Below are 18,941 nucleotides of genomic sequence, written 5' to 3'. Positions count from 1 at the left end.
GGAATGGCCTGGCACTGTCCCCTCAGCGCGGTGCTGCACAGCTGGGCTCACACCACGTAGCACAGCCACTCCGGGCAGCTCCGGCTGCCCTGGTCTGGGGCAGCTGTCTGGGTCCGCAGAGCCCACGTCAGCCCAGCTCCGGCACCGGCACTGGCACCAGCACCTGCCTGGGCTGCCCCAGCACGGAGCCGCTCTGGAGCCGCTCCGGATGCCCCCGGCTGGCCCTGCCATGCGCCTGGTTTGACCGGGCCCTTCACCACGGCTGCCATCCCATGCCAGGTGCTGGCCCTGCCTTATTTAGTGCCAGGGCTGCTCCCTCCTCGCTGCTTCCTTGGGAATGTCTATTAATATCGAGGAACTGGCCCAGCTGCTCCCATCGCTCCAGCCGCAGCCGGCTCTGTCCCCCGTGCAGCCTGTGCCACCTTGGGGACCTGGTGCTGCCTGGGCAGGGATGGGGACGGTGCTCCCGGCGCTGGCATGGGGACAGCACTGCCCTGGCTGTAGGCAGGACCGTGGGGTCCCCAGGCTGGGACAGGCCTCTGGTGCCAGGGTGCCCCAAGGCAGCAGCCCGATGCTCTGCGCCCATCCTCAGGCTCCTTGAGGCTCTGGGTGTTTTTTCTCATCTCCCTCTGGCACAAGAGGCCGGGCAGAGCCAGGCGGCTGGAGCCAGCGCCCCGTGTCACGGGCTGGCCCAGCACCCCCAGGGCCGGGGGCTCCGCACCCCTCCGGCAGCGGTTGCTGCCCACATGGGCTGGAAGGGCTGGGATGTGGGTTCGGAGCCAGCAGTGCTGCAGGCTCTGGGATGACGTCAGGTGCTCCACAGGGATGCTGGCCATTCTGGGGCGATGCTGGCAGCTCCAGGTCTCTTCTGGAGAGACGCCTGGAGCTCCTGGGTGATGCTGGCTGCTCCAGGCCAGTGCTGGCTGCTCCGGGGCTGCTCCAGGCCAGTGTTGGCTGCTCTGGGGCTGCTCCAGGGCAGCGCTGGCCACTCCAGGGTTGCTCCGGGCTGGTGCCAGCTGCTCCAGGGCTGCTCCAGGCGATGCCGCCTGCTCCGGGGCTATTTTTAACCCCCTCCCAGCCGGGTGGTGGGCGCCGCACGGGGGGCAGAGCCTCGCGCCTGTCAAGCCTCCAGTGTCCCTCCCCGCTGGGCTTGAATTTCTGTCGCGGCCGAGGACCCGCTGCTAATCCCCCGCCGCTGGCCAATAGCGCTTTGGCTAAATTAGGTAAAATGCGCCCGCCGCCAGCGCGCGGGGCCGGCCCGGCACCGGGGCGCTGATAGGCTGGGGGCGGCGGGCGCAGCGCGGGGACGCTACAAATTGGGGTGCCAGGGCCAGCACGCAGCGTCGGGGGCTTCGCGGTGCCGGCGGCAGTGACTCCCTCGGGAGGCAGATGGCGTCAATGGTGAGTGCGCGATACGGCCGGCGCCGCGTGCAGGGCGCCGGGTACCGGCTGCCGTGTCTGGGCGCTGCTGCGGCTGCGTCCTGGGATGCCGGAGTGCCGGGTGCCGCACGCGCTGTGGCCATGGCTGGACCGCGCAGGGCCGGGAGATGTGGGGCTGGGCAGGGGCTGCGCCCAGAGCAGGGATCCTGCAGCGGCCCGGAGGGACCCTGATCCCAACAGGGCCGAGCTGGGGCCGCAGGGTGCCGGGAGGGACGCGGCGGTGGCGGCTGTAAACTGAGCACAGGGTCATGCGACACCGGCGGCTCCGCGGCCGACCCTCTCCAGGAGAAACTTGATCCAGGGCCGACAGGTGCCCGCGGCCCCACGGCTCCCTATAAGGGGCGCGAAGGAGATCCCAAAATAGCCGGGGACGCCTGGGATGCCGAGGCCGCGCGGTGGGGACAGCGGCTGCCGGACCCCCGGCTGGGATGGGGCCCCGCGCTGGGCAGCTCCCCGGAGCCAACGTGGACGCCCGCGGCACGGGGGATGCCCAGGGCTTTGCGCCCCGCGGACGGCGCCATCTGCCCCGGCTCTGTGCCAGGCTGGGGCTGCACCGCGACACCCGTGGCTGGGACTCGCCCATGGGGCAGCCCCGGCGCTGACCCTGTCCCCTCGGCCGGCAGACGGACCAGCAGGCGGAGGCTCGGGCCTTCCTCAGCGAGGAGATGATCGCTGGTGAGCCAGGGCGCCGGGCGGCGCGGCCGGGGCTCCCCGCGGCGCCTGATCCCCCATTCCCGCAGAGTTCAAGGCCGCCTTTGACATGTTCGACGCGGATGGCGGCGGGGACATCAGCACCAAGGAGCTGGGCACAGTGATGCGCATGCTGGGCCAGAACCCCACCAAGGAGGAGCTGGATGCCATCATCGAGGAGGTGGACGAGGACGGTGAGCAGCGCGGTGCGGCGGGGCGGCGGGCGCCGGTCCGCGTCTCACCCCTGCCCCGGCCCTGCAGGCAGCGGCACCATCGACTTCGAGGAGTTCCTGGTGATGATGGTGCGCCAGATGAAGGAGGACGCCAAGGGCAAGTCTGAGGAGGAGCTGGCCAACTGCTTCCGCGTCTTCGACAGGTGACGGGGCCGTGCCAAGGGGCTGTGCCAAGGGGCCGTGCCGGGGGCCGGACCCGTGTCTGCCCGGTCCCACGTGCGGCCCCGTGTCCTGCAGGAACGCGGATGGCTTCATTGACATCGAGGAGCTGGGTGAGATCCTGAGGGCCACGGGTGAGCACGTCACCGAGGAGGAGATCGAGGACCTCATGAAGGACTCGGACAAGAACAATGACGGTCGCATCGACTTTGATGGTGAGCGCGGGTGCCAGGCACCGGAGCGCGGTGCTGAGCCCGGGTTGCGGTGCTGGACTCTGACCCGAGCCCCGGCCCGCTGTGTCGCTCCCTTGCAGAGTTCCTCAAGATGATGGAGGGTGTGCAGTAAGGACCAGACATTCCCGGGGCGCCGCCGCCCGCAGCCCCGCTCCGCGCCGGCGCGGGAGGCAGCGCATCCCAGCGCCGCGGTGCCGGATCCGGCCGGGCCTGCGGCACCGGGCGCCCGGGAGAGCCCTGCCCGCCGGGCGCTGCTCGTCCCGCGGCCGGCGGCCCCGGGCTCCCCGGCCCGCGCGCGGCTTAGACTCAGACTCATTAAAAGGGGAAAAGGCTGGAGCTGCTGCTGGGCTCTCCCGTGGGGCAGGTGGGCCCCGCGGCAGGACGGGGTGTGGGGAGCCGGGACGGCCGGGGGATCCAGGGAGGGTGGGCTGGATGGGGGCCACAGGATGGACGCCGGGGCCGGTGCTAGCCCTGTCGGGTCGGGGCCGGCACAAGGGCAGCTGGGCCGGCGGCTCCCATGGGCTCCTGCCAGCGGAGAGCTCAGGCTCTCCAAGCAGAGCTGCCAGCACCCATGCAACACACAGCCCCACGGCACAGGAGCCGGGGTCCCTGCCAGGAAATACCCCCACGACTGGGGGTCATGGGACCGCGAGGAAGGTCCAACCCACCAGTTCGGGGCATTGAAGCATCCCGGGGCCGGGGGGAGCCTGGGGATGTCCCTGCGCGGCCACGCAGGAGGAGCTGCACAGGCGGGAGCAGGGCGGCCGCTCGCATGGGCAGCGCAACGGGGGCCTACGGAGCTGCCTTGGGCACTGCCACGGCTGGGCACCAGCAGCTCGTGCTGCAGCGGGATGGCAGCGAGGACCGCATGGGGCTGTGCGGGGAGCTGCACTGCAGCAGCGCGCGGGCGGGCGCGCGGGCTCAGCGCCGGTGAGGACGGGGGCTCCGGGAGGGCTGCAGGCGGCGCGGCACCGCAGGGTGGATGTGCGTCCTGCGCCGCGCTCGCCCTGGGGCACAGCACCCGCAGCTCGCTCGGCCTGCACCGCGCGTGTCCCCAGGGCCTGGCCCTGCACCACGCTCATCCCCCAGGCTGTCCCCACTCAGCGCCCCCGTCCCGCAGCGGGCACCGGGCAGCGTCGAGGAGTGCCAGGAACCAGAGCGGCTCTGGGTGCTGCTGCTCCGCGCTGGAGCTCTTCCTGCAGGACCTGCGCCAAGCCCAGTGCCTGGGCAAGCTCTTGGGCGCACCGGGCTCCGCGCTGCGCACCGGGCTGGCCGGGTGGCTCCCGGGCACGTGACGGGGCTGGCCAGGGCCCTGCGCTGCCCCTGGCTGCCCTGCACCCCAAAGAGGAGGAGGAGGCGGGGGAGATGGTGCGGGCCACGCTGGCCAAGACGGAAAGCAGAGTCAATGTCCCCCTGTGGAGTGTGGAGGTTCGGCCAGACTGTTGGGCTCTGGTGTGGGCTCCTGTGAGTGCCCTGTGGCCACTGGGCTCTAGTAAACCCACTGTCACCCCCACACCATTCACTGTCCACTCTGTTCGTTGTCCCTTGGTCCCACCGTGGGAGAGGGAGGCGGGAGCAACATCCCGGGGCTGGAACATCCCGTCCCATCCCATCCTGTCCCATTGGCGTGGGAAGGCACCGCTGGGCCGCTCCCGGGGCCAGGTGCCAGGCCACCCTTCACCCCGCGGCTCCCAGGGCAGTTATAAATGTGCATTTATTTATACAATAACCGTGGCTCGGACTGCAGCATTAATTTAAAACCAGCCTATGATACAGGGGGCGGGCGGGCGGCGGGCGGCGCCGCGGGGCGCGGGTCAGGTCTCCTGGGCCTGCTTGGCGTACGTCTCCCGCAGGTACTTCTTGAAGGCTGCGGAGAGAGGCGGGGGGATGGCTGCGGGCCCGGGACGTGGGGGACGCGGGACCGGCCCCGCACTCACCTGCCTGGTTCTTCCAGAGCTCGGCCGCGTGCGTGTTCAGGGGGCTCTCGATGTTGGGCTCTGGGGACAGGGTGCGGGTGAGGGAGGGGGGCAGCCGTCCCCCAGACCCGCCGTCCTGCCGCCCCCCCGCGTCACCCACCTGCCAGCAGGCTCTGGATGGAGAGCAGGATGGTGCGCACGTCGTAGAGCGCCGACCACTTGTCCTTGAGGATGTCGAGGCAGATGTTGCCCTGCGCGTCCACGTTGGGGTGGTAGCAGGGCGTCAGGAAGCGCACGGTGGGTGCCGTGTACGGGTACCCGCTCGGGAACTCCAGGGACAGCTTGTACCGCAGCTCCTCGTACGCCTGGGGACAGCGGGGACAGCACGTTGGGGTGACGGGGCAGGGCTTGGGGCAGACCCCAGGGCGGAGAGGGCGCAGGCTGGGGAAGGGCCCTGGGACTGGGGGCTCCCAGGGCCAGCCGGGGGCTGTGGAAGGGTCTGTGCCCGGCGGCGGGGCAGGGCCCGGCGGTTCTCACCGTGCCCGCGGCGCCGTCGATGGTGCCGATCCACTTGAAGAGGTTGTCGGACTCGGGGAAGGCGGAGATGCCCTTGTCACCGGACATCTGCGGTCCGGACATCACCGGACAACACCGGACATCAGCGCCTCACGGGGGCCCGCGGCAGGACCCGCGGGGGGACCCGCGGCCGGCCCCACGGCCCCACTCACCATCAGCGCCATGAGCTCCTGCTGCAGCCTGCGGGCGAGGGCGGCGTTAGGGCCGCTCTGCTCCGCGCCCCGCTCCCCCAGCCCGGCCCGGCCCTCCCGGCCCCGGCTCACCTCTTGCCCACGGAGCCGCGGGCCGCCGTGCCCGCCGCCTCGGCCCCTTTGCGGGCGGCCGCGCTGGCCACGGCGGCGGGGTCCGCGTTCTGCGACGCCATGGCGGCCCCGGCTGCGCTCCCCCTCCTAGCCCGGACTCCGCTCCCGCTCCTCGCCCGGGCTCCGGTCCCGGCTCCGGCTTCCGACCTAGATCCCGGCCCCGCTCTCCCGCCCGGTCCCGGCTGCGCTCCGGCTCTCTCGCTCCGGCCGCAGCTCCGCTCGCTCGCTCGTCCCGGCTCCGCCGCGCTCCTCGCTCGCCGGCCCCGCTCCCGCGCCCCCGTTTGAACGTTTCAAACTCGCGGCTCCTCCACCAATGGGCGCCGCGCTCCGCTCCAGCCGCCCAATCACCGCTCGCCAAGGATGCGGCTGCCATGGCAACGGCGCCCGGCTGCGCACTGGCCGCGCGGCACCTCCCCGCGGGGCTTCCCATTGGCGGCTCACGCGTGACGCAACCCCCGCTGGCGGGAAGCCCCCTTAAAGGGCCAGGCCCCCCTTCGCGCCCCGCCCCGGAGCAGGCAGCGGCGGCGGGTGCGAAGCTGCTTTATTGGGAGGGCGGCGCGGGGCGCCGGGCACGGGGGGGCCACGGGGCACGGCGAGGCCGGGGCAGCGCTCAGGGCTCGGGGGGGCCCTCCGGGGGTGGCGGCGGCGGCTCCCCGCCATTGCGGAGCGTCTCCATGTACTTCTGCATCTTCTCGGTCATCCACGCCGGCGGCACGAAGGGCTTCAGCTCCTCCAGCCTCAGGTCCCCGTTGTCCCTGCGGGCAGAGGCCGGCGCTGAGCAAGGGGCCCCACGGGCGCCGCTGCTACCGGCATGGGTTTGCAGGAGGGTTTGCACCGCTCACCTGTAGTCCTCGCTGGCCGCCAAGTCCCGGATGTCCTCCTCGAGGAGCAGGTACGCCTGCGGCACGGCACGGCTGGGCACGGGGGGAGCTCGTGCCCCTGCCCGCTCCGGGCAGCCTGCCTGCTCCTGCCCGTCCTGCTTCCCGCGCCAGAGCCACAGCCCGAGGCGGCTCCCGCCTCCCCGCCTGCCCCGTGCAGTGCTGTGCCCACCCACGGGCTGCCCGTGGTGCCCCCTCGTACTCACCATCTTGCCCCCTGTGGCCCTCATGTGCTGCTGCTCTGCCAGCCAGTGCTTGTCTTGCGGGTCGGCTGCGTACTGCAAGAGAGCAGGAGGGCTGGCTGGGCACAGGGACGGAGCCTCTGCTCCGAGCCCCGCGCTGGGACACGCTCCACGCTGTGCCCGAGCCCCCGTGCTGCCGGGCCCTCGCTCCCGAGAGGGAGCACTCGGCTCTGCGTGTTTTATTGAAGGCTCCAGGCAAAAGCAGCGCCACGGAGGCTGCACGAGGCCCTTAGCTCGTTTCCCTGTGTGCTAGCCAGACTCTACGGCTTCTAGGACAGCAAACAAGGGTGTGGGAGAGGAAGAAAACAGTGAGCCAAAGCACACACTGCTGATTCCCATCACAAGCTGCTTCTGAGCAAGCCCCAGAGGAGGAAGCATCCTGCTGCCGTATCTGACCTTAAAGAGGTGGGGATGCTTGATGTAGAGTCGCCCTCTTGTTCCGCCCATCCCGAGAGCTCTGCAACAGGAACAGCAGCGGGTGTTAGAGCGGTGCAGGACAGCTGCTGGCTGGCACAGGGACCCTTCCTCTCCTCCCCGAGCCCCTGCCCTTCCTACTGCTTCCGAGGCAGAGAAGTGAAGTGACGGGAGGAGTCTGATGTGCTCCTGCCTGGGAGACACCACCCTCCAGCAACAGGGCCATTCCTTACTTGTTTGCTCGAGATCCCAGCACAAAGGTTGTGGTTTCAGTCAGTCGGGATGGATCCCACTACAGAGCAATTGGAAAAGGGGCAACATTAGAAATGAAGCTGGTGCCAACCAATGCTCCATGAGCCTCAGATCTCTGGCGGGGAACCTCAGAACCGCCCCCTGGCCTGGGAGGGAGGCTTGCAAAACTCTGGATTTCCAAGAGGAGGGGAATTATGTCACCCTGGGCTGCTCTAAGTTGTCTCCTTGGCACAGAGTATCTGTGGGATCCTCGTGGCTACTACTCTTGCCCTAAGTCTCCTAAAGAGCTGGTACCACAGCTCCAGCTCCAGTGTCTGGAGGAGACAAGCACAGGCTTCCAGGCACTTCACTCCTTGCTTTGTCCATTTGACACAGAGGCCCCTGAGAGCAGAGCACAGCTCAGAACTGTCCTCCGCTCCCACAGCCGGTAGGAGGGCTCTGCTGGCGGAAGCAAAGGGGAGGAGAGGGAGAGCCCAGCAGTGTTGGCCAACCGATACCTTTGGTCCTTCCCTTCTCACAGGCTCAGAGACTTTGAGTTTCCACCTGAGCGGAGAGAAAACAAAGTCAGAACAGATCCCTGAGGGACCAACCCACAGCACAACCCTGCGGGGAGCTGAGCTCCACCCCTCCAGCTGCACCTTCACTCACACCCACTTCTCTCTGGTGCCCAGCTCTGCAGCCTCATTCCTGGGGCACGTTCTCTGCTCCCAGCTGCAAAGAGCCCACCGCTACCTGTGTCTTATGCTGCTCACCCCAACCATCCCTCTGGACCCCTGTGCCCTTGGCCTTGCTTCCCAAGGGGCCTCCGACACCCGCTGCTTCCTGCAGCATCACTCCCGGTGCTCCCGCTCGTACTCACGCAGCCATGGCCGAGAGCCCACGGTCATTCGCCAGGCTCTGTCCTGGAGGCCGCCCCTTTCTCTGCAAGGAAGAAGCCCTCTGCTTACTCACTTGTCTAAGCTGAAGGAAATCTTTCAGTTCTCCCCCGCTGGGAAAACCGCTCCTTTAACCACGAGGAAAATGCAACTAGCCCAGGAGGAAGGGTCTCTAAGGCACCCCAAAAGCTGCACCTGCATTTGCATGAACTTATATAGCAGGAAGGATGAGGAACAGATTCCCACGACATGGAAGTGTTTGCGTGGAAAACCCTACCTTTTTGGGAACAGGGCTTCCTCGCCGATGCAGCTCCTCATCCAGCTGTCGGGCACGCTGGCAAAGGAATGGCAGGAGGTGAAGAGCAGCCCTTGTCCCCTGGTGCTCCCTGCTCCGCTGCGCTCCAGCGAGCGCCGCAGTCAACCCCTCTCGGAGCGATGCCCTCGGTGGTGACCAGCAGCCCCACAGGCTCCTCTCTGCCAGCTTAACCCCTCCCAGCCTAACCCTTCCTCATTAGAGCAACTGCTGGACGAGGTACTGGGGGCAGAGATTCACCCCGCAGCTCTGAAGAGACAGCCCTGCACCACCTGCTTGCAGGCTGTTTCTGAGGCACAACAGGGACAGGCAGAGAACAAAGCAGCTCAAATCCCTCCTCCCGGCTCCTAAAGGTAAAGCCAAAAGACTCTGAGAACAATAACAACTTTTACCTTTGGCATGGCCTGCTCGTGGGGCAGCCTGGGGATGACCTTCTTGCCGTCAGAGAAAAGCAGCTTGGCCTGCAGGAGGGGAAAGGTTATCTGGTCCTGAGCACAGAGAGGGACTGTGAAAGGGGCCGTGTGTGCAAAGGTGCTCGCACTGCAGCGAGAGCCCTTGGCCACATAAACTTTGAAAGTCACAGCTCGTAACCCAAATGCCACAGAGGCCACAAGGGCTGGTCACTGCAGACCCGGAGATCCAAACGTATCTGAAGTGCAGAGCTGCTCAGAGAGACGCAAGAGCGCGACAGAGTCAGGACAGCTGGGGCAAAAACAAGATGTGCAAGAGCAAAATGAGCACCTTGCTGGAGGAGCCTGCGATGGGCACCAGGGAACTGCAGCCACCGCGGGAGCTCCCTGCTGCAGCCGGCTGACAAGCACGGACAGGGCAGCAGCGCGAAGCTGCAGCGCATGGAGGGCGACCCAGCACCCAGCGCCTTCCTTCTGGCGGGGAAGGAGCCATGTGCAGTGACAAGGGAAGGGCTGCGGATGCCCTTCTGTGGCCACCCTGTGAGAGTGGCTGCCCTGGGCACACAGGGCCCTTCCTGACGGTGCCCACCTGCTCCAGGCAGCTCCGACACGTCTCCTGGATGAGCTGCTCCGGGTCCACCTCCTCCCCGACATTATCGCGCACATTGATGGCTGCTTTCTGGAAAAACTGGCGGAAAGGAAGAAAGGGCTGGAGCCCAAGCGGCAAGACAACGCTGGGGCACGTGCACGGGACATGGCTGTCACAGTGCCCACCGGGAGGGCACGGCTCCACGCAGCGCCCGGCTCTCACCTTCATGTACTTGTTGAAGACGGCCCGGATCTCCTCGTTGATGCTGGGCTGCAGCACGGCCCGCAGCAGCTCCATGGACACCACCGGGTCTGTGAAGCTGGAGCTGGCAGTGTCAGACCCTCCTCCCCCAGCGCAGCCCAGCCCGGTCCCCCCGGCCCTCCAGCTGCTCCTGGCCCAGCTCCCCCTCCGCACCAGGCCCAGGGGGTCGTTGTCCCCCAGGCACCTTCCCTGGCCCGACCTTGGCCCCGTCCCCACGGTCCTGTCGGGGCCCCCACCCCGAACAAACCGCTCTGGCCCCATCCTGCTCCCGGCCTGTCCCGGTCCCGGCCATGTCCTGCCTGTTTCCCCCCAGCCCGTGCCGCCCCCTCCCCCGCCCGGTGCCCGCAGCCCCCCGCTACCTCGTGGTCATCTGCGAGCGGCGACCGCGCCGCTGCACCTGCCGGTGCTTGATCATGATGTTCCAGGGGCTCTGCGGGGAGAGGCGCGTGAGCCCGGTTCGGCCCGGCCTGGCCTGGCCCGGCCCGGCCCGGCCCGGCTCGGTCCGCCCCGCGCCCCACCGTGCTCAGCGGCTGCTCCTCGGCGCCCGGGCCCGGCCCCTCCTCGCCCGGCGGCCCCGGCTGCTGCTCCGCGTCGCGGGCGGCCCCCATGGCGGCGCCGCGCACCCGGAAGCGGCCGCCGCGCGCGCCCGTGACGCCACCTCGCCGCGCCGGAAGCCGCGGGCTGCCATGGCAACGGGGCGCCGCGGCCCGCGCGGGGCGGAGGGGACGGAGTCCGCCCGGGGGCTGTGCGGGGCGCCCATGGGGCCGGGGGTGCAGGGGGGCACGGAGGGGCGTCCATGGGGGACACGGGAGGCATCCACGGGGCTCTGCGGGGTGTAGGGGGCACGGAGGGGCGTCCATGGAGGCCGTGGGGGACACGGGGGGCATCCACGGGGCTCTGGGGGGTGTAGGGGGCACGGAGGGGCGTCCATGGGTGCTGTGCGGGGCGCGGGGCGCCCATGGGGCCGGGGGGTGGCGGGGCAGGGGGCACGGAGGGGCGTCCGTGGAGGCCGTGGGGGACACGGGAGGCATCCGCGAGGCTCTGCGGGGTGCGTGGGCGGCTCCAGCCGCCCTGGGGCTTGTGTCTCGCTGGGCCCACACTTGGTTCCGGGCTCCTGGCAGTCCCGGTGGTCGCACGAGGTGGCGGCTCCTCGGGCCTGGTGCCAGGGGGGGCGCGGGGGCTATTCTGGGCCGCGGTGGCCCAGGCAGCTCTGCGGTGGCCCAGATGGCTCCGCGGCAGCAGCCAGTGATGAGCAGCCGGATTTGGGTTCAACCACGGCGCTGGAAGTGGTGGAATAGCGATCCACTTGGAAGTGGTGTCAGGCCTGAGTCACGGCCAGGAAGAGGGGAGGAAGCCTGTGCTTAAGACATATTACTTGCAATGCGTCTTCTTCCCACGCAGGTTGGGCAGCTTCCCGCCACAGAGCCTGGATCCTGTCTGCCTTTTGCAGGGTTTTGATAGCAGGATTTTCCAAGCAGCCGCTTTTTGGATTTCGTGTGAAGTGCTGCCACTGATTTGCAATTTAGGGGTGGTGTCGAGCTCTTTCACTGATCCCTCCCTTGCTTGTTGAAACTCCATTTGTACTGGATCCATCAGGTCTTTTCTTGCCTGGTTTTGCCCTGTTCTGGCCTGACCTGCTGCTAAAACCTCATTTCGTAGTGATTGTTTGACCCACAGATAACTGAGGAGGAAATAAGTGAGCAGGGGAGGGAAATCTGCACAATCCAATTCCGACCAGCCCTCCAGTGTGACTGGAGAGTTACTTGATTTGAATGGGTTGATCCTCACATGCTGAAGACACTATTTAACTGGCTACCTCAAATACATTAAGCAAGGCTTTACCCTGAAATCAGGTGCAGAGAAAGGGCACGTAAAGGTGTCGGGACATTCGATTTTTCAATTGCTCTCAAAGTGAGTGTTCACGGGGCAGTCTGGAGCTGGGGTGTGAAGGCCCTGGTGTGATGGCAGCGCTCCCTTTACCATCGGCGAGGTCAGCCCCGAGCCCCGCGGCTCCCTCCGTGCCGCGTTCCCGGGATGGGCCACGGCCACGGGAGAGCTCCCCTGCCCCTGGGCCTGCTCTGCGCCGGGCTCTCAGCCTGGCCAAGGGCTCCTGGGTGCTGTTCTTGGACTGGGAATCTGTCTCGGTCCCAAACTCCCGTGTTTCCGCTGTGCCCGGTGCTTGTCCACCCGCGTTCTGCCCGTGTCTTCTCCCTTGCAGGGAGGTTCTTCCGCATCTCTCGGCAGGTCCCCAGGGGCTCTGGTGCATGGGACGCTGCTCGCGCTGCCTTCAGAGCCGCCTGGGCCGGAGGTGACCTGCTGTTTGCAGCGTGAGCTTGCAGCACTGCGCGTTGGGTTAGGGTTGGTTAAGGCTGGAAGCCCTCAGAGTGCACCCAAAACAACCTTGTGCAACCAGCCTGCCCATTCCCAGGGCCTCTTCCTTCCCCTGCCTCTCCCTCTTTGGAATTTCTCTTGGATGCGTCTTGGCTTTGCTGTCTTGCGAGGTGGCCTGGCCGCCCGGTGCAGCTCTGCAATACCGGTAATTGCTGCTGTTGCCAAAGCCCCCGCAGCCTCCTGGAGCTGCGGCTTTGCAAGCTGCACCGGGGCTGCTGCTGCTGCCTGCGCGCGCAGGCGATGCCCCGTCCCCGGGGGCTGCAGCTGGGAGCTGCAGTCTTAAGAAAATGCATCACGTTTTTCCATCTGTGTGATGGAAACTCACACAGTTACAACTCTCCCTCAGTTGTAAGGTGAAAGTGGTAGGAAACTGGTCATGCTGCAGTATGAGAAGTCAACCCTGTGCAATAAGCACATATGTTTTTTGAGTGTCAGGATTTAGCAAGCTGCTCCTGGAGGGTCTGCGCCCATCCGTGCGGCTCCAGGGCAGCGAGCGGGAGAGGAGGAAGCTGCTCGGGGCGGTTGTCTCTGCGTTGCTCCTTTCTCTGCTGCAGCGTAACTGCCCCTGTCCTTGCAGGTCCCAATAAGCAGTCGCTCTGGAAGCGTGTGCTTTCACAAACCTGCAAAAATGCTTTCAAGGAATTAGGAAAATGCACCGACTCTTTTGGGATTGCGAATGTCTTACAGAGGATTATGAACTCCTGGGTGAGGAACAGACCAGAAGGACAAGAACAGGGTTTGGGCAACGTGGGAGGGCCGCCCTCTCCAGCCCTTGTCTCGGGACATGGACAGGGACCTCAGGGCTGGGACCTGGAGAGCCCCTTTGTGCCCAGGATGGCTCCAGCTGTCGGAGTCCAGAGAGGATCAGTCCCTTGCGCAAGCACAAGCCAGATCCCCATGGAAAAGCCATGGCAAAGTCTCTGGGAGCTGCTCCCTGTCTCTGCATTCCAGCTTTTCAGTTTCCTCCTCAACTCCCCAACCTTGTCATTGGTGGCAGCTCTGGGTCCCGCTGTGTCTCCGTGTGGGTGGAGGAAGACACCAGAGCGGCTCCGCACGGAGCAGGATTGGGAGAGACGTGGGAGGATCTTGCAGGTCACCTGGGAACCGCTTCCTCCCGTCCCCAACCACGTCTGCACCCAAGGGAGGATCCTTAAACCCCCGCCTGGCGCGGCCGGGCGCTCAGAGCAGCAGCATGAGGCCGAGGAGCGTCTTGGTGCTGGGGCTGCTCGCCCTGTGCGCGGGGCTGCAGGCGGCACCCGCCAAAGGCAAGTACGGGCGCGCTTGGGACTCCCACCTTTTGCAGCTTCAGAGGGGTTTTGTGTGTTCTCAGTGAGGTGTGCTAAGGTGTTTGTTTTAATTCTTATGTTTATCGAAGATTTCTGTGAATGGTTGTGACCCGTGTGAGTTTTAGCCCTGATTTAATTTTATGTTCTTTGCATTCTGCAAAAGATTGAGAGCCAAGCGAATGCCGTAAAGATTGTCATCCTCGTTCTGGTTCTGCGTTCTGTCATTTCTTTCGAGGGCCTTTCCCTGCCACCCGCTCTCGGCAGGTCCCTCTTGCCCGAGCCCAGCACTGCTGCGAGCCCGGGCTGCCGCCACGGAGAGGGTTTGGGCTGTGGCACCGCGGCGGAGGCTCCTCTTCGCCGAGAGCTCCGAGACGTCCTCGTCCTGCGGCCGAGCACCGAGCGGAGGAGCGAGACGGCCGCGGCACGGGGATGCGGAGCGGGGAAGGGCCCTGGGGCCGGCCCAGGAACCGGCTCCCCGGTGCAGGCGGGCGGCTGCGGGCGCCAGCTCCGCAGCGGGTCAAGGCGCAGGCTGTGCCCGCGTGCGACCTGTGCCCGCGTGTGTGACTTGGCCGCGGTGCAGCCTCCACGGAGCCGGAGCCGGAGCCGTCCGGGCTCCCTGGCGGATCCTGCGGCTCCGCTGCTCAGCGCGCTTGCTTGTTACTGCACCACAGGAAAACCTATATGCCTATTTCATAAATACCCTTTAAAATATATGTGCTTGCATGCAGAGCAGGTCTCTTAAAGAAAAGTATTTTTTTTGCTAAGATGTTGCTGTGGTCAATGCTTGTTTCAGTTATTTCCTCCACCCACTCCCCAAAACCTCCTAGAAAAAAAAAAAAAAGGAGATATACTTGCATTTCTTTTAGTTTTTTTTTCCAGGATGTGACAGACTGTGGGGCCTGCGGGTGCTCCGCTCGGGCCGCCCGGCCCCGGTGCCGACCCGCTCGTCGGGGCCATGGCACGGCCGGGGCCGGGCCCCTGCGCGGCGGCGCCTGCTCTGACGCTGTTCCCGGTGCCGCAGGGGCCGCGTGTCTGTGCCCGCACGGCTGCTGGGGCCACGGGGAATGCCGGTCCGGGATCCGCTGCCGCATCCTGCGCTGGTGGCCGTTCTGCAAGGCCGGCGCCGCCGGTGAGCCCAGCCCCGCGCCTGCCGCGGCCCCTTCCCGGGGCGCCCGGACACGTCGGGCCGAGCCGGGGGCCGGGAGCGCGCGCGGCCCTCACGCTCCGGCTTCTCTCCCGCTCCAGGAGCCGCCGGCGCCAGCACCTCCGCCCCGGCCGAGGCTGCGCAGGGCCCTTCCCCAGCGAAGGGGAACAGCTCCGAGCCGGAGACCCCGGCCGGCACCGCCGCCCCCGGCGCAGGAGAACAGCCCGGATCCCACGGGGAGCAGCCGCACGGGGAGCAGCCGGCGGCTCCTGTGGCGGCGGAGGAACCCACACCGGGAAAGGGGGAGAAGCCGGATGCAGCGGAGAAGCCGGAGGCTGGGAAGAAACCTGAGTCTGATGAGAAACCGGAGGCTGGGAAGAAACCTGAGTCTGATGAGAAGCCGGAGGCTGGGAAGAAACCTGAGTCTGATGAGGGCGACAGCGGAGGGGATGACGATGCTGACGATGCTGATGATGGTGGTGACGATGACGAGGAGGAGGATGATGACGATGACGCCAACAATGAGAAAAATGAACAAGACACCGATGACTATGATGATGAGGATGGTGATGATGATGACAACAACCACTACGAGGATGATGATGATGATGACGACGGTTATTGGGATGGTGAAGATGATGTTGCTGGTGACATTGACGGCAATTACATCTAATGACCGAGGGCTGCGCGTGGGGCAAGGGAGGCCGGGCTGGCCGGGCAGGGGTCAGGCCCGGCCCTCGGCCTCCCTCTCCACCGGCCTCGCCAGGGCTGGGGCAGGACAAACTCCCTCTTCCCTAATAAACCCTGTGCTCTCCCGCGGGAGTCGTGTGTCCTCGCCGTGCCTGGGGGGAAGGCGTCCCCTCCGTGGGGACAGGGCCCCGTGGCCGGGGAGGGGATGGTCCCCGCATTCCCACCCTCTTCCTCAGCCAGCTGCAGCAGCGCTCTGAGATGGGATGCGCTCCACGGGATCACGGCAGCAGGCTGAGAATTCCTGCTGCTTCCCGGCAGGAACAGAAATGCCCTGGAGATGCGAGCAGGAGTGGCTGGCAGCCGGCCCTGGAGCCCCAGGCTGGCGGATGCTGCTTGTGCCTGTCCCCGTCCCCAGGCTGGGTCAGGGGGTGCCGCGGAGGGGGCTGGCGGGACACGGACGCAGTGGGGGCCGGGCAGGTCACGGCAGCCATCAGGGTGTGGGGGTTCCTGCGGTCGACATCGCTCTGGGGGCGGCTAGGCACAGCCTGCGGAGAGACGGGCACGTCCTGGCCATGCAGCCCCGCGCTGCTGACCCGCGAGTGGGGACACAGCCCCCTGCCCTGCTCCCAGCCCCCTTCCCAACTCCCAGTCCTGCTCCCAGCCCCCTTCCCAACTCCCAGTCCCGCTCCCAGCTCCTGGCCCCGTTCTCAGCTCCCAGGCTCATTCCTAGCTCCCTGACGCCTTCCTGCATCCTGGCTCCATTCCTGGCCCGGCTTCCAGCCCCATTACCAGCTTCTGACCCCCTTCTCGGCTCCTGGTCGTATTCCTGGTCCCATTTCTGGCTCCCGGTTCCCAGCTACAGTCCCATTCCCATCTCCAGGCCCCATCCCTGGCCCTGCTGCCAGCTCCCAGCCTCATTCCCCGCTCCCAGCCCCGCTCCCGCTCGCCTGTGGCTGCCAGCCGTGCGCAGAGGCAGAGCAGCCCCAGGAGCAGCAGCAGCGGCAGCAGCCTCATGGTGCCCCGGGCCGTGTGGGGCTGTCGCGCCCCGGCGCCGGCAGCGCCGTTAAATCCTCCCAGCCGGAGGAGGCTCCCAGTGACCTGCGCGCGCCCCAGCCCTGGCAGCGCCGGCCGGGCGTGAAGCTCCGGCTCCTGCTGCCAGCGCGCGGGGCACGTGAGGCCCTTATGCTGCTCCTGCCCAGTGTCCAGCTCCGTGCAGCTGGGGAGAGCCGTGTGGTGCCACCCCGTGCCGCGCTGCACCGCAGCAGCAGGAGCGGCCGGGCCAAGGCAGCGCGCGGAGCAGTGCACGGAGCGGCGCACGGAGCAGCGCGGCGGTCAGAGCCGCGTGCCCAGAGCAGCAGGGAGCGGCGCGTGGAGCCCTGGCAAGCGGCACCGCATTGTCCTGCCTGGCACAGCCTCAGCGCCGGGGACCGCCCTGTGACCTGACACGGTCCATGGCCCCACATCGGCCCCCGCTCCCAGGCTGTGGCTCCCAGCCCAGCTGTCCCTACAGCACGGGCAGCATCTGCCAGCGCAACTGGGGGCTCCAGCAGCAGCGGCTCTCCTGGCCCCAGAGGGCTCCCCGGGATGTCGCAAGCCGGGGCTTTCCCTGCAGGCTCCTTCCTGGAGTGGCGGCCGGGTAGCAGCGCGGGTGGCAGCTGTGACGGGTGAGCGGTGCCTGGGTGTGCACGTGTGAGCACAAATGCCGCGCTGGCTGCACGTGCGCGTGCGTGTGCAATGCAAATGGTGCATGCATGGGTGCAACCCCTGCTGCGGCTGAGCACTCCTCTGTGCACCATCCAAAAGGACTGAACTCACTGCAGTAACCACCTGGGTGGTGAGAAACCACGGGGAGATACCAGGGGGAAACGCAGCCCTGGGGGCTTCAGTTTGTGGACTTTCCCACTGGGAGCAAGGCTGGGCTTTATGTCCAGGAGGGAATTCCCGAGGGCTCGGATTGCGGGAGCCGCAGTCCTAGCCCCGCGGCAGCACCGTGTCCGTCCCCCCTCCCTCCGTCACCCACACGGACGCAGCTGCAGCCGGTCCTCCCTCCAGCGCCCAGGTCCAGCCTCACAACCTCTCACCGCAGAGCCTTCCTTCCCTCCACTTCCCCTTTGGGACGGTAATTAATTACAGCAGTAATTGTGCTGGCAATTAGCCGCGTGCCGCGGGAGCAGCTTAATCCCCACCTCCTTTGGGCTGGTTTCGCCCCACGCTCGCCCACGTGCCGGGCCGGCCCACGCAGGGGACCGAGCGGCAGCCGGGGCTGCTGCTGCGCGGGTCGGGGCCAGCGGCACCGCGGGGGACCGGTGGCACCGGGAGCTGCGGGCGGGGCTGGCAGCGCGGCCGCCCCCTGCCCGCCCTCCTGGTGCCGGGTTCGGTGCCGAGCCCCGCGCCGAGCCCGGCGGAGCCGCACGGAGCTCCGAGCCGCGCGGAGCCGATTCGGGCCGATCGGATCCCGCAGCGCCCGAGGGCCTCACGTCGGGCGCCTCCCCGTCCTACCGGTCGCCCCGGCTCCGGGACGCCGCGGCCGGCCGGGATGCCGCGGCCGGCTCCTCCCGGGGCCGCAGGCCGGGCCGCCCGGGCGCGGCTCGCAGCCGCCCGGCTCCTCCGCCCCGCCGGAGCGCTTAAAGCCTGGCCGGGCGCGCCGGGGCCAGAGCGGGCTGCGCGGGCGCCATGGAGCCGCGCGCCTTCCTCCTCCTCCTCCTCCTCCTCCTCCCGCTGCTCACCGCCCCGCTCCCCTCCCCGGTGCCCGGCGCGGCGGGGGGAGCGGGGCCAGCGCCGGGGGCCGGGACGGGTGAGTACCCGGGGGTGCCCGGGGGGGTCCGGGCTGGGCTGCTGGGACCCGGTGGCCCAGGCGCCCCGTGCTGAGCGGCTGTCCCCGCAGAGAAGGCCGGTTACTGCTACCACCTCGACGAGGCTCTGAGCGCCCCGGGTGCCGACTGCCACCCCTGCCGCCCGCCCGGGCCCTGTCCCGGCTGCACTAGTGACGACGCCTGCCCCGGTGACACCAAGTGCTGCCCCAGCAAGTGCGGCTACACGTGCCAGGAGCCGGTGCTGGGTGAGGGATGCCGGGCGCGGAGGGCAGAGCGGGGCTCGTGGGTGGGACGCGGCGCAGAGCCAGTGTGTGGGACGGGGTGTGCAGGGACTCCCGTGTGCGGGGGCTCCCGTGCATGGAGCCGCCCGCCCACAGCTCACCCTGGCCCTGGGGCTCTGCAGACTTCTGCTACCTGCCCTCGGTGTGCGGGAACTGCAAGGCGCTCTTCGTGCGCTTCTTCTACAACGCCTCGAGCCAGCAGTGCGAGGAGTTCATCTACGGCGGCTGCGGCGGCAACAGGAACAACTTCGAGAGCGAGGGCGAGTGCTCACGTGCCTGCTCGCACATCAACACCTAGCTGCAGCCTCACGGCCTTGGCACCCGCCACGCGGAGACAGCGGCGTCCCCTGCCCTGCAGGCACGGGGAGCCTGAGCCGGCTCTGCAGGAGATGACGCTTGGCCAGCCCCACTGCCCTGGGACTTGGCGCTCCAGGTGGCCCCACTGCCCTGGGACTTGGCGCTCCAGGTGCCCCGTGGCCCCGTGCACAGCCCCTGTGTGTGCTCGTTCCCAGGCACAGCCCATGCACGCGCCGGGGTGGCTCGGGGCGCACCC

The 18,941-nt window shown here is 67.6% G+C and overlaps 5 protein-coding genes across 6 annotated transcripts; 3 read left to right on the top strand and 2 right to left on the bottom strand.

The window, feature by feature from the left end:
• Window positions 1–1,207: 1,207 nt before the first annotated feature.
• TNNC2 (troponin C2, fast skeletal type) lies at window positions 1,208–2,899 on the top strand. Its single transcript, XM_088523664.1, has 6 exons — window positions 1,208–1,223; window positions 2,064–2,115; window positions 2,181–2,324; window positions 2,392–2,506; window positions 2,601–2,737; window positions 2,836–2,899. Exons 2-6 carry the CDS (start codon window positions 2,106–2,108, stop codon window positions 2,865–2,867), a joined length of 438 nt encoding a protein of 145 aa, XP_088379790.1. The 5' UTR covers window positions 1,208–1,223; window positions 2,064–2,105; the 3' UTR covers window positions 2,868–2,899.
• A 1,553-nt stretch (window positions 2,900–4,452) lies between these two features.
• UBE2C (ubiquitin conjugating enzyme E2 C) lies at window positions 4,453–5,636 on the bottom strand. The gene is made up of 6 exons (XM_088523663.1): window positions 5,511–5,636; window positions 5,400–5,427; window positions 5,209–5,295; window positions 4,832–5,036; window positions 4,693–4,752; window positions 4,453–4,622 (listed from the first exon to the last, which is right to left on the bottom strand). The coding sequence occupies exons 1-6, from the start codon at window positions 5,609–5,611 to the stop codon at window positions 4,570–4,572; spliced, it is 534 nt and encodes a 177-aa protein (XP_088379789.1). The 5' UTR covers window positions 5,612–5,636; the 3' UTR covers window positions 4,453–4,569.
• Window positions 5,637–6,073: 437 nt separating this feature from the next.
• Window positions 6,074–10,413, bottom strand: DNTTIP1 (deoxynucleotidyltransferase terminal interacting protein 1). 2 transcript variants are annotated; one of them, XM_088523579.1, is made up of 13 exons: window positions 10,302–10,413; window positions 10,143–10,213; window positions 9,745–9,841; window positions 9,523–9,621; window positions 8,916–8,984; window positions 8,488–8,544; window positions 8,195–8,256; window positions 7,833–7,878; window positions 7,317–7,375; window positions 7,066–7,126; window positions 6,634–6,705; window positions 6,392–6,447; window positions 6,074–6,304 (listed from the first exon to the last, which is right to left on the bottom strand). In XM_088523579.1, the coding sequence occupies exons 1-13, from the start codon at window positions 10,389–10,391 to the stop codon at window positions 6,160–6,162; spliced, it is 984 nt and encodes a 327-aa protein (XP_088379705.1). In that variant the 5' UTR covers window positions 10,392–10,413; the 3' UTR covers window positions 6,074–6,159. The 2 variants fall into 2 exon arrangements, with proteins under 2 accessions (XP_088379705.1, XP_088379706.1); XM_088523580.1 differs by lacking the exon at window positions 6,634–6,705.
• A 2,953-nt stretch (window positions 10,414–13,366) lies between these two features.
• On the top strand, window positions 13,367–15,277 carry LOC148594850 (uncharacterized). The gene is made up of 3 exons (XM_088523638.1): window positions 13,367–13,439; window positions 14,482–14,589; window positions 14,706–15,277. Exons 1-3 carry the CDS (start codon window positions 13,367–13,369, stop codon window positions 15,275–15,277), a joined length of 753 nt encoding a protein of 250 aa, XP_088379764.1.
• Window positions 15,278–17,967: 2,690 nt separating this feature from the next.
• SPINT4 (serine peptidase inhibitor, Kunitz type 4) lies at window positions 17,968–18,686 on the top strand. The gene is made up of 3 exons (XM_088523637.1): window positions 17,968–18,042; window positions 18,181–18,352; window positions 18,511–18,686. The coding sequence occupies exons 1-3, from the start codon at window positions 17,968–17,970 to the stop codon at window positions 18,684–18,686; spliced, it is 423 nt and encodes a 140-aa protein (XP_088379763.1).
• Window positions 18,687–18,941: the final 255 nt, after the last annotated feature.

Source organism: Tinamus guttatus, unplaced genomic scaffold (assembly GCF_059628265.1).
Source record: "Tinamus guttatus ecotype Peru unplaced genomic scaffold, ASM5962826v1 Tinamus_guttatus_pri_ptg000194l, whole genome shotgun sequence".
Taxonomy (NCBI): Eukaryota; Metazoa; Chordata; class Aves; order Tinamiformes; family Tinamidae; genus Tinamus; species Tinamus guttatus.
Note: the sequence above shows the minus strand (reverse complement) of the source record. Positions and strands in the feature narration are given on the sequence as shown.